Genomic DNA, 12,174 nt, shown 5'->3' with positions numbered 1-12,174 from the left:
TTTCACGCCACCCCGATCCAGCTCAGATTCCCGTTCTCAGCTTCTCCGCCGCACAAAGAACCCGACCAACAGCTTGTGCTCGTCCCAGGGCCGGCGGGATGGCCCCAAAAATTGGGAAAACACGGAGATTTCGGCAGCCCGGGGCAGCATCCCCCGGGCACCGCTCCCATCCGACTGCGGCTCTCCCAGGATCGCTACAGCCCAACGCGCTGGGAAAGTTACACCGGGCGGTTTTCCAGGGCTCAGGTGTTGAAACGAAGTTACAAAATCAGCACACCGGAGAGGAAAAAAAAACAAACCAAGACACTTAAAGAGAGCGAAGCGAGCGAGCCGAGCGAAGCGTGCGAGGAGGAAGAGGAGCCCAAGGGCACCGGGGCGGGCAGTGACGGTGCCGCCGAGTGACCCGGAGCAACACGCGGGGCTTTAATGCGCCCGGACGGCACCGAGGGGACTCGGAGGAATTTTTCCTCCCTTTTTCCAGCGCTCCCCACAGCGCCGGGGCGCGGTTGAAGCTAAAGCCAGCCGGGCCGGGACCTGCCCGCACAGGAAAGTCACTGCCCGCGGCGAGCGGGCACCGGCCGGGCCCCCGCGGGCAGCGGGAACGTCCCCGGGGCTGCCCCGAGCACGGCCCCGAGCACCGGCCGGCGCTGAGGGAGCGGAAATGTCCCCGGGGCTGCCCCTGCGCCCGCCGCAGCGGCGAGACCGCGGTTCACAAAGAGCGGCGGAGACCTGGGGCCCCCCCGGCCCGTCCCCGGCCACCCCCCGCCCGCCGCCGGGCCGCACCTTCTTGTAGTGCTTCCCCAGCCACACGCGGACCGAGTCGAGCTGGGACACGGTGTCGGGGCTCTCCCAGAACTTGCCGGCGGGGCCGCCGTCCTTGCGGCGCGCCGCGGCCAGCGCGGGGCCGGGCCCGCCCGCCGGAGCCGCCGCGGGGCCGCTCCCGGGGCCTCCGCCCGCCGCCAGCGCCGCCGCCGCCATTGTCCCCGCGCGCCCCGCGCCGCGCATGCGCCGCGCCCCGGCCCGCGCCCCGCCCACACCGGGAGCGCGCCCGGGGCCGGAGCGGGAGCGCGCTCGGGGGTCGAAACGGGAACGCGCTCGGGGGGTTGGAACGGGAACGCGATCGGGACCGGAACAGGGACGCGATCGGAGGGCGGAACGGGAACGCGATAGGGAACGCGCTCGGGGATGCGAGTGGGAACGCGATCGGGAATGTGCTCGGGGGTCGGAACGGGAACGCGATCGGGAACGTGCTCGGGGATGCGAGCGGGAATGCCGTCGGGAATGCGAACAGGGACACGAACGGGAACGTGAACGTGCTTGGGGATGTGATCGGAAAGCCAACGGGAACGCGCACGGGAACGCGCGCGCCGCTCCTGTGCAGCCCCGCCCCTCGTGGCCCCGCCCCTGGACGGCCCCGCCCGAGCCGCTCCCGCCGACGGACCCCCGGGGCTCCGGACCGAACACACCGTCCGTGCTCTCGGTACCGGGCTGCTCCGGCCCCCGCAGCTCAGGCCTGGTGTAGAGACCCTGAGATCCAATTAAGGAGTAAATTTGGTGCTGATATAATTACTTACAGGTATCTGCACCAAGTCTTCACTGCTGGGTACCTTTATTTTTTCATAACCACATCTACACGCATGGAATGGGTCATTATGAAGCAATTTCCTCCAAATTTCCTGTATAAAAACCACTTAGTTTTGAGTCTCTACTAAGGCTTTGTTTGTGAATCGAATATAACAAAGAAATTTAAAAAAACCAAAACTACCAGGCAAAAATATGTATATAATTAAAAAGTACAACATATTTTAGTTCAAATACTATCAAATAGACTGTCGAATAGTCCTTCATTACAATTATTACAAAAATGACAATCCCCGGTATAAAACCACCCCTTGCATTACTGTCGTTTGTAAATGTTCCCTCATCCCTGAACACTCCGAAGCAGAAATAAACACCTGCAGGAAAGGAAACCTCTGGAGATACAGGGAATAATAAACCCACCAAACATCCAGAAATCTGAACTTCAGAACTGCCATTCTGAAGAGGCAGCACAGTGAGTACAGTCAAGAATTCCAGAAGGGTTTGTGTTCCAAGGGCCTTAAAATCTCATCCCATTCCACCCCTGCCATGGCAGGGACACCTTCCGCTGTCCCAGGCTGCTCCAAGCCCTGTCCAGCACTGCCAGGGATCCAGGGGTGACCACAGCTGCTCTGGGCAGCTCCCCGGTCAGGACTGGGACTGGGATCGGGATCGGGATCGGGATCGGGACAGGAACAGGGATCGGGATCGGGATCGGGACCCGAACTGGTCCCACGGCGGGGCCGAGGCTACAGCGCCCCCAGCGGCCACAGCGCCCATTGGCTCTGCCGTTACCGTGTGAACGGCCCTCGCCGCCCATTGGCTCATCGGTTGCCACGGGGACAGGCCCCGCCCCGCGCCCACGCGCCGCTTCGCGCTGTGGCGCCGCAGGCCGGAGCGAACGCGCGGGCCGTCGCACTTCCGGGGCAGGGCCGGAAGTGAAGCGGGCGCCGCGCCGGAAGCCCGCGCGGGGCCTGCCGGGAGCTGTAGTCTCGAGGGGCGGCCCGGCGGCGGCAGTCGCGGTGCGGAGGTCGGTGCGGGGCGGGCGGGGGTCGGGCCGCCACCCCTGGGGAGAACCGGGGGAGGGGGCCGCGGGGGCGGGACGGCGGCGGGAGGAGGGGGAGGAGCGGGGGATGGCGCCGAGCAGAGCGGGGTGAGGCGGGGAGGGCCGTGCGGGGCCGCGGCCTGTGCGGGCGGGGCGGCGCGGGCGGGGATGCTCGGCGGCACCGGGGGATGCTCGGCGGCACCGGCGGGGCCGGGCATGCTCCGGGGGCCCCGGGCATGCTCGGGAGGACTCCGGGGCACCGCTCCCCGCGGACCCTGGGGAGGGGCTGGTGGGGAAAGCGCCGGGAAGCGGCCCCGGGAGCGCGGCTCTCCCTGGAGTTCCCATCCCTGCCCGGGGAAGGCTCCGCTCCCGCACGGAGCTGCTCTCTCGCAGCCTTTTCCCGCTCCTGCCTCTCCGTCCCCTCCCGCGGCTCCCCCCGGTGTCACCGCTGGCCCCGCTGGCCCCCGTGGCCGCGGGAATTGTCGCTGCGGGTCACCCGTGTGGCCCCGGGGCTCGGGGGTGTCCCGTCCCCACCTGCAGCCCTGCATTGTCCCCCTCCAGCTGCGACAATCCTGCGGGGCTCCGCAAGGAGAGGGTTCCTGCCCGGACCCGCTGCTCCTTTGGCCCAAATAGCCGAAAGTAAAAAAATAAAATCCCTGCTGAAGTGGCCTGCTGGCTGTGCCCGGGGCCCGGGGCAGGGAATCCTTGGGGCTGGATGTGGGAGACAGCAGCATTTCTCCTTTGTTCTCCTCACAAAGCATTCGGGGCTCTGCCCCTTCCAGCGCTGCCGGAATATCCCGGCAGCCAAGAATCGGACTCGCTGCGGTTATTCCCGCATTTGTCTCGGGGATGTGCTTTTCCCCCACAGAGTTGTTTCCCAGTGGCTCAAGGAAGCCCAACAAAGACCCGATTCCTTCCCATCCTTTGGGATTTCATCTGGCAGTTCTCTGCGCCGCACTGCCTGCTTTCACTCTGCCTTTGCGGCAGGAGCTTTGAGTCTATTCCGGAGAAACTTTTGGTGTCTCTTTTCCCACCTGGGACTCTGGAGTTTGCTGGCTGTGAGGCACGAGGCTCCACGCTCCCCTGGGTTCTCATTCCAGCTGTGCCGTTGCCTTTCCCGTGTCATCATGGTCCCTTTCTTCCCAAATCCAGTGTCCTCGGGGCTCCCACGTCCCTCCTGTCATCAGACGAAATGTATTTTGAGTCTCCCAGCGTCCCTTTTCCTGCATCCCTGTGTTTTCCCTGGGGGCTGGAGCAGCTGCCACAGTTGGACTCTTTTTTTAATTTGGGATCAGGATGTGCAGGGGCAAACCCTGGGGTTCCAGCCAGGCTAAAAGTGATTGCCAGGTCTGGATCTTGGTGTCCAGATTCAGCAGGTCCTTTATCCTCCTCCCTGGCCTGCCCTGCTCCCACCCAGTGTGACTCTTTACTGGTTCCCAGTGAGGGTCCCAGCTCAGCTGGGATCTGCAGCCAGGTTCAGACAAACTGCTGGGCTGGAATCCTCTTTGTCCAAGGGGATCTCAGTTGTTCATCTTGGAACCTCATCCCTGGAAAGTTTCCAGTTTTTTCATTTCTTTGCTCTTGAGAAGAAGAGTCCAATTCCATCAACTTTACATTGCATTTATCCATGGAATGATTTGGGTTGGGAGTAAGGATCATGCAGTGCCACCCTTGCCATGGCAGGGACACTTCCGCTGTCCCAGGGTGATCCAACCCCAATATCCTTGGACATTCCAGGGATCCAGGGGCAGCCACAGCTGTGCCAGGGCCTGCCCAGCCTCCCGGGGAACAATTCCTGCCCAATCTCCCATCCATCCCTGCCCCCTTTCAGCTCAAAGCCATTTTTGGGAGAGCCCTTTTCCCCGTCCCAGCATGGGTGAGACATTCCTGGTTGCTGTTCCCTGAATTCCCCTCGGGGAGTGTTGATGTTTATCTGCCCACGTGGTGCCTTGTCCCAGGGAGGGATTCCCTGGATTCCCCGGGATGCTCCGGCTCTCTCTGCAGGCAAACAGCTCCTCCTCTTGGGTCACGCCTCAAAATTCGGGACGGCGATGTGGCCAATGCCCCGGGCCTTGGATTCCCTGCAGCAATCCCCGTCCCACTCCTGCTTTCCTCTCTCCAGCGCCTTCAGGGGCTTCAGGGATTGACTCTTTCCTGTCGGAGCAGTATCGCACTGAGCCAATTCATCACAACTCCCCTTGCTTTGAGGCACTTTAACCCGGGCTGGGGTGATCCTGTGGAGGGGGGCACAGATCTCCCTCCAGGACCACACAAGAGTTCCCTGACTTTGCTCCCTGCAGCGATTTAATCACACCGGGGACATTTCCCTCCAGGATTCACCTCAGCACACTGCGGGGTTTGGTTTTTGCCAAGTCCATTTACTCTGTTTTTATTGATTTCATCCTTGGAAAGAGCCAGGTGTGGCCCTGGCAGCCTGGGCGGGTTGGTGTCCGTGGGGAGGGAACCGTGGACAAGGTGTCACATCCAGAGATGTGGCCAGAAAATGGGGTGGGTTTATTTGGGGGGTTTTTTGGGTTTTTTTTTCCTTCTTTCTTTTTTTTTTTTTTTTTCCTGCTGAAGTAATTTTGTCTTATTGAGAGCAAAAGTGACTAATTGGAATGCTAATTGCAGGCTGTTGATTGCATGCCCAGGAAGTCACTGATAGGGACAGTTAATGTCCATAGGATCCCAGAATATCCTGGCTTGGAAGGGACCCACCAGGGTCATGGAAGTCCAGCTCCAAACTAACTTTGTGTGTAAATGATGACCTTCAACCCTCACCCCATCTGATCCAAGTTTACAGAAAATCCTTTTTACTGTTTCCAAGAAGCCCCACAGTGTATTTAACACTTGGCACGACAGATAAAACACCCCAAAACAAAGTTGGTTTTGTCTTATTGGAGTGAAAGTTATCTGAGTAAGAAATAGAAAAGTTTTACAGTTTCAGTGAAATAGAAAGTTTTACAGTTTCAGTTTCTTTACACAGTAAAGAACATTATCAAAAGTACAGTTTTATTTCTTCTCCTGATTTTTTTTTTCCTCTAAAGGGAATAATGGCAATAATCTTCTTCATCCTGGCCTAAAAAGCCTTTTCAAAGCCCCCTCATTTGCACCACAGAGACAAAGCAGAAAAGCACCTGAATCATTTTAAAGGAAATGGCAATTCTAACTTGCAGTTTCTTTGTGCTCCCTCCTGCTGTCCCAGGAACCCACCCTGTCCGCTGGGATGGAGATGTTCTCGCTGAACTCCCTCAAAGGTAAGAGCTGACACAGCCCCGAGCCCCACTGGGGAATTTCCTGGGCTCAGAGCTGGGAGCTGGGGCAGGTGGCTGAGGAGGGAGCACGGTTATATCCCGGTTGGTGCAGCACAGAGGGAATGTGGCAGAAGAGCTGGCACAGGACAGGATTTCAGGGAAACATTGGGATTGGGCAGGGGAGGAGCCCTGCAGTGTTACCCACAGACACTGGACACTTGGTTGCTGTTTAGCTTCAAGTACAGGGTTTTCCCCTTTTAATTTTGTCCTCCTAAATATTCCTGTATCCCTCAGAACCGGCTCCATGAGCTCTTTGTCCTTGGGATCCTTTAGTACCTGTCACTGTCACCATGGCTCTTTTCCTTGTCACTGCTTTGCCAGCCTTCCTTTCAATCAAATTTTGTCCTCAGAAATCCCTCCAGCCACTGATTCCTGTTTTAACTTCTGGGTCTTTCCTGAGCTCTGTTACTTGGTCTTGAAGAAAGTGGATAGAGCGGAATAAAATATTCCAGCTCTGGCTGAATTAGTGACCCCATTCTCCACCCCAGGGATTTCATCCTTCCCCCTTGGCACTCAGGAAAGCCAACAGTGAGCCCACCACTCCTGTCACTGCCCTGCACTGGGAGCTGCTGGATTTCAACTGAAAATCTTCCCAGTCCAGGGCAGGAATTGTGTACAAAGTCACTTCAGCTGGGAGCAAAGCCCCTCTCCTCCCTCAGGTCCTGTGAGTGGGGCTGGAGTCTGGGTGGAGAGATGGAATTTCCTGGTCAGGGCTGGTGGTTTGTCATGGCCAGGCTGGGTTTGGGACTCGGGATGCTCCAGCCCCTGGGGATAAAGGAATTTGTTAATGAAATTTGGCTCCTTAAGGAGCTGCTGCCTCTGCACGGCCTTGGCTGGAGGGGCTGCTCCAGCCCAGCTCATCCCAGGAGCTGCCAAAGCTGGGAGATGGCTCTGGAGATCCTGCCTGTGCTGCTTAACGCTGCTCTCTGCCAAATAAAGATACTGCAAATCGGCGACTTCGGGAATTTTTTAAATAAATTGAGTCTTCACTGCTGCTTCTGTGCCCACAAGATAATGTTTTACATCACTTTTTGGTGACAAACCACCAGCCCTGCTCACCCCTGACTGTCCCTGCACACTGGGACTGCCTGTCAGCCTCTTCCCCCAGCTTTGCTTGTGTGTTTCCAAGGTTTTTCCCAGCTTTTCCAGCCCCTTTCCTGTGTATTTCCAGTTTCCAAGCTTTTCCAGCCACTTGCCTAAGTATTTCCAAGGTTTTCCCAGCTTTCCCAGCCCCTTTCCTGTGTATTTCTGAAGTTCCCCAGCTTTTCCAGCCCCTTTCCCATGTGTTTCCAAGCTTTCCCCAGTTTTTCCCAGCCCCTTGCCTGTATGGTTCCAAAGTTTCCCAGCTTTTCCAGCTCCCTGCCTGTGTCTTTCCAGTTTCCCAGCTTTTCCAGCCCCTTGCCTGCGTGTTCCCATGGTTTTTCCCAGCCCCTTGTCTGTTTCCAGGGTTTTCCCAGCTTTTCCAGCCCCCTGCCTGTGTGTTCCCCAGGTTTTCCCACACCTTTGTTGGCTCTGCTTTGCCCCCGTGGTCTCCAGGCACGGTTCCCATCTCCCTGGGTTCCCTCCTGGGTGTCCAGCACTTGGAACAGCCCCGTGGCCGCGGTTGGAATTTGTGTTCCTTCCCTGCTGGGTGGTTCCTGCCTGTGCTGGATCTGGGGAAATGCTGAAAAGCAGCAGCTCCATCCCACGGAGCAGTTCCTCCTTCCCAGCAGGATGTGGGGATGTGGCCGTGCTCTGTCCAGCCTCCCTCTCCTTCCAGTCCTCCTTGAAGCTTCTTCCTCAGTTTATTCCTGAATAAATAGTAAAAAATCACAGTAAAACAATAAAAATAATGGTTTGTGCAGCGTGCTGTCACAAGAGTAACACGGAATTAATTCCCTTAAATGGAATGAGTTGTTTTTAAGTGGTCTGGGTGATCTTCGGATGATTTTGGATGAACAATCTGTTTTGATTTTGTTTTTTCCATTTTAGTGGACCAAGCTCTTTAAAATTTGTAATCTAAGAACCAGAATAACTTCATGTCTTTCAAAAAAAAGTGTTTGGTTTTTCTTTTTTCTTGTTTTTTCTTTTTTTTTTTTGTCATCTGGTGCTTGTGTTTCCATTTTTTGGTTTTTTTTTTTGTTTTTTTTTTTTTTTTTTCTTAAGTGAAAGAACCTACAAAGACAAATCAGGAATTAATTCAGAGGTTCTAAAAAGTGAATACAGGAGAAGGCAAACGTGGTGTAATAAGACTTTTTTTGAGTGCTCAACTCTTCCAAAGTTGGTTTTTTTGGGGTTTTTTTGGGGTTTTGTTGGGTTTTTTTGGTGGGGTTTTTTTGTTTGTTTTTGTTCTTTTTTTTTTCCCCTTTTTTTTTTTCCTGAAGAGTTTTATTTGATATCTTTATTCTTCTTGAACCTCTTCTCATGGAGTCCAGCCTTTGTAAAACTGAACCATTGCATCAGTCAGTATTTTTTGTCTTACTGAAGATTTCTTTTTCTCATTTAAAAACAAACAAAACCCACTTAAAAACTTTAAAAATGATGCTTAACCCGCCATTCACGTTAATTTTCACTTTACACACAAAATACTCAGTGATAAAGTCTTTGACGTAAAAATGAGACCCCTGGTTTAAAGAAATGCAAAACTTAGTGGTGGTCCCAGTACAGCCAGGGCTAATACAGATTCATTGCTTAGGGGAAAAAAAAATCAGATTTAAATAAAATAAATAATCCTGTAGGGTTGGAATTTCAACCAGCTCTACAGCCTTAAGGATTCTATACCTGGATATGAAATAATTCATGTAGAACTGAGGAACAGGAGGACTCGGAGGCGAGGGAAGTGGGGAAGAGCTGACTTACTTTATGAAGATTCTAAGGTCTTTAGCAAAGGTTTTCATTTGAATTGTACAGATTTAAGATTTGATGAAGATTTAAATTTTTAAGACCTTTAAAAGGCTTATTTTAACGCTTATAAAGACATTAAGATTTTTTTTTTAAGTGTTTATCTCAAGTATTAGCAAATAATGGGCTGCGGGAGGAGCTGGATTTAGGAATATGCACGGTGGGGCAATGGGTCTGTGATCTCCGGTGTTCCCGGCCTGAATTCCCGGTGTTCCCACAGTGAATCCCCGGTGTTCCCACAGTGAATCCCCGGTGTTCCCAGTGAATCCCCGGTGTTCCCAGCCTGAATCCCCGGTGTTCCCACAGTGAATCCCCGGTGTTCCCAGTGAATCCCCAGTGTTCCCACAGTGAATCCCCGGTGTTCCCACAGTGAATCCCCGGTGTTCCCAGTGAATCCCCGGTGTTCCCGGCCTGAATCCCCGGTGTTCCCACAGTGAATCCCCGGTGTTCCCACAGTGAATCCCCGGTGTTCCCGGCCTGAATCCCCGGTGTTCCCACAGCCTGAATCCCCGGTGTTCCCAGTGAATCCCCGGTGTTCCCACAGTGAATCCCCGGTGTTCCCAGTGAATCCCCAGTGTTCCCACAGTGAATCCCCGGTGTTCCCAGTGAATCCCCAGTGTTCCCACAGTGAATCCCCGGTGTTCCCACAGTGAATCCCCGGTGTTCCCAGTGAATCCCCAGTGTTCCCACAGTGAATCCCCGGTGTTCCCACAGTGAATCCCCGGTGTTCCCAGTGAATCCCCAGTGTTCCCACAGCCTGAATCCCCGGTGTTCCCACAGCCTGAATCCCCGGTGTTCCCACAGCCTGAATCCCCGGTGTTCCCACAGTGAATCCCCGGTGTTCCCAGTGAATCCCCGGTGTTCCTGGCCTGAATCCCCGGTGTTCCCACAGTGAATCCCCGGTGTTCCTGGCCTCAATCCCCGGTGTTCCCACAGTGAATCCCCGGTGTTCCCCGGTGTTCCCCCAGCCCGAATCCCCGCTGCTCACACGGCTCCGGAGCCCCGGGCATGCTGCGGCCTCCGTGCTCCGGCCAGGGCCAGGACAGCAGCTCCTTGTCCCTGTCCCCTGTCCTCCCTTTGCCGTCTCCTTGCCCTCTCCCCGCTCCGTCCCTCTCCGTTCCCTGCGGGCCGCCGGGCCCGGCTCCGGGTCCTCCCGCCCGCCGGGGGGCGCTGCGGCGGCCGCGGGGCAGGCAAGATGGCGGCGCTGGGGCTGCTGCTGCAGGCGGCGGCTCCGCTGCGCCTCTGCCGCGGTCCCCGCGGGCCCTGCTCGGCCCCCCGCGGGCTCTGCTCGGCCCCCCGCGGGCCCGCCGAGCCCCGCCGGGACGAGGAGGACGAGGAGGAGCCCGAGGCGGCGCAGGGTGAGCAGCGGAGAGCCGGCCGGCGCTCGGGGCCCCGCGCGGCCGTCGCGCAGCGGAAGGGAGGGGCGAGCCCCGGCCCGCGGCGGGGCGGGTGAGCCGCCACATCCCCTCCCTCCCTCCCTCCATCCCTCCCTCCATCCCTCCCTTCCTTCCCGCGGCTCCGCCGGGACCGGGATGCGCGGCCAGGGAGAGGAGCCGCCGAGCTGCGCAGGTAGCGGGGGGAGAACGGCGGGGCCGCCCCGGCAGCCCTTTGTTGGCCGCGGTTGGCTTCCCCCCGGTGATTCCCCTCAAGGTCGCCGAGCCGGGCCTGGGCGAAACTCCGGCGGCTGAGGCGGGAGGAGGCTCGACGGGGCAGGGAGAGAGGCCGGGCCGGCGCCGTTCGGGCCCTTCCCCGCCCCGGGGCTGCGGGATCCGCCGCGCCAGGAGACACGGACAGCGGCGCCGGGCCCGCGGCGCTGCGGCGTCCCCGGGGCCGCGGCTCCGGCCGGGCCGGGGAGATGCCGGGTGCCGCTGGTGTGCGGGGACGGGGACCGCCTTCGGGATGGGCGCCGCTGCGAAAGAGCCTTCCAAAGTCGCCTTCGGTGTCGCGTTTCGAGTCGCTTTTTGTTGGGTTGTGGAGCGTGGGGAGCGCTCGGAGCGTGGTGGGTTTGTGCCAGAGGTTTGTGGCTCGAGCCGTTTTCCCTTTTTGAAAATCGCTGCTTTGGTTTCAGTTTTCTTTTCGTGGGCTGCGTTTTGGAAATTTGGGGTGTTGTTGTATCAGGCTTTTTTGTCTCAGCCCTCGTGCTTGTGTGTTCGGTGCTCTTTTCCCACCCTCCGGCACAATTAAAGTTGTTATTTCCTCAGTAATTTCTGGATCCTTTGGGTCTTGGTTCCATTTGCCTTTCGGAAGCTGCTGGGTTTTATCTCAGAGTTCAGGGCGGGATGGTCTTTTAATTGTTACATTCAAGCTGTTCAACAGAGCAAATGAACTCCCTGCTAAAGCAAGTGCTGAGCCACCCCAAATTATTGTTTAATGAACTGCTTCAGGTGTTGCCTGAGAAAAGGAATAAACCAGGATTTTCTTTCTTTCCTCTTTTCTACTTCATCCCTCATCACTTTTTTTCTGATGTGTTTTCAGGCAGTCCTTGAGTACTTTTATTTTCAGTCTTCAGTTCACTCATCCTCCCAATTTGTCTAGTGGATTGACCATGGAAGGCTCTTGAGATGGGAGTGTGGTGATGCTGGCGTCGTTTGCAGTCGTGGATTTGTTTTGGATGAACAAATAAAAGCCCTCGGGGTCTCCTGACCTTGCCCTACCTGTCCAGCTGCTCCTCGAACACGTGGAGATCGTAAATGTCATTTGGAAAACCTCTTTGTGAGGTCGGTGCTGAGCCCTTGGCCTGTGAGCTGATGTCTCCAGAGCTGTCCTCCTCTGGCTGCTCCGTTATTAGTCTTGGATGCAAAGATGGAAAAATCCACTCAGGCCCAGGCTGGCTTCAGACAGTCCCTGTTAGACCCACGTTGTTATCTGAGGCTTCAGGGTTTTGGCTCAGCCCGTGGGGCTTGGGGAGCTCGGTCACTTCCCCTCCTTCCCAAGGGTGATGTGCCCCTGCCCTTGGCTTTGCTCCTCTGTCACTAATTCCGTTTGTCCTGTAGAACTTCAGCAGAATTTGGAGCTCTGCATCCTTTCCTGGAGCAGGGCACGTTCCTGAGCAGCCCAGTAGCTCCCAGGGGGAGTTTGGCCACTGCTCCTTCTCCTCAGCTGGTCCCAGTTGCTTTTGGAGGAGCCTGCTCAGTGCTCCTGGGTTTTAAGCTCTTGTTCAGCCAGGAGCTGCACGTGGGTTTTATTCTGTGTGTGTCAGGATTACTGGGGACGGTTTAAACCTCCCCAAATTCCCCAAAAGCCAAGTTTTGGTGTACTCCGAGCTAAGGTTCCAGGTGGAACCTTCAGTCTCCCTCCATCTGCAGTGGAACATGTCTGGGCTAACTCCGTGTGAAATGGATATTGTGGAGCCCCAGG

General features: G+C 56.5%; 2 protein-coding genes across 4 annotated transcripts in view; one reads left to right on the top strand and one right to left on the bottom strand.

Moving 5' to 3' along the window:
- The window catches only part of SMARCC1 (SWI/SNF related, matrix associated, actin dependent regulator of chromatin subfamily c member 1), a 64,195-nt gene extending 63,163 nt beyond the window's left edge, over positions 1-1,032 (bottom strand). The window contains exon 1 of the mRNA XM_066202484.1: positions 784-1,032. Within this exon, the coding sequence (XP_066058581.1) occupies positions 784-1,005 (222 nt within the window). The 5' untranslated portion in view covers positions 1,006-1,032. The remainder of the gene's footprint in view (positions 1-783) is intronic.
- A 1,538-nt stretch (positions 1,033-2,570) lies between these two features.
- Positions 2,571-12,174, top strand: part of DHX30 (DExH-box helicase 30) — a 30,986-nt gene continuing 21,382 nt past the window's right edge. The window contains exons 1-2 of one of the 3 annotated variants that reach the window (XM_066202417.1): positions 2,571-2,608; positions 5,829-5,880. In XM_066202417.1, coding sequence (XP_066058514.1) covers positions 5,850-5,880 — 31 coding nt within the window. In that variant the 5' untranslated portion in view covers positions 2,571-2,608; positions 5,829-5,849. Of the gene's footprint in view, positions 2,609-5,828; positions 5,881-10,012; positions 10,176-10,308; positions 10,387-12,174 lie in introns of those variants that run through there. The other 2 variants (XM_066202400.1, XM_066202409.1) reach the window with 2 other exon arrangements.

Source organism: Chamaea fasciata, unplaced genomic scaffold, assembly GCF_029207755.1.
Source record: "Chamaea fasciata isolate MVZ Bird 193981 ecotype frontalis unplaced genomic scaffold, bChaFas1.0.hap1 SCAF_1, whole genome shotgun sequence".
Lineage (NCBI taxonomy): Eukaryota > Metazoa > Chordata > Aves > Passeriformes > Sylviidae > Chamaea > Chamaea fasciata.
The sequence above is the reverse complement of the archived record's forward strand: the minus strand, read 5'-3'. Positions and strand labels throughout refer to the sequence as shown.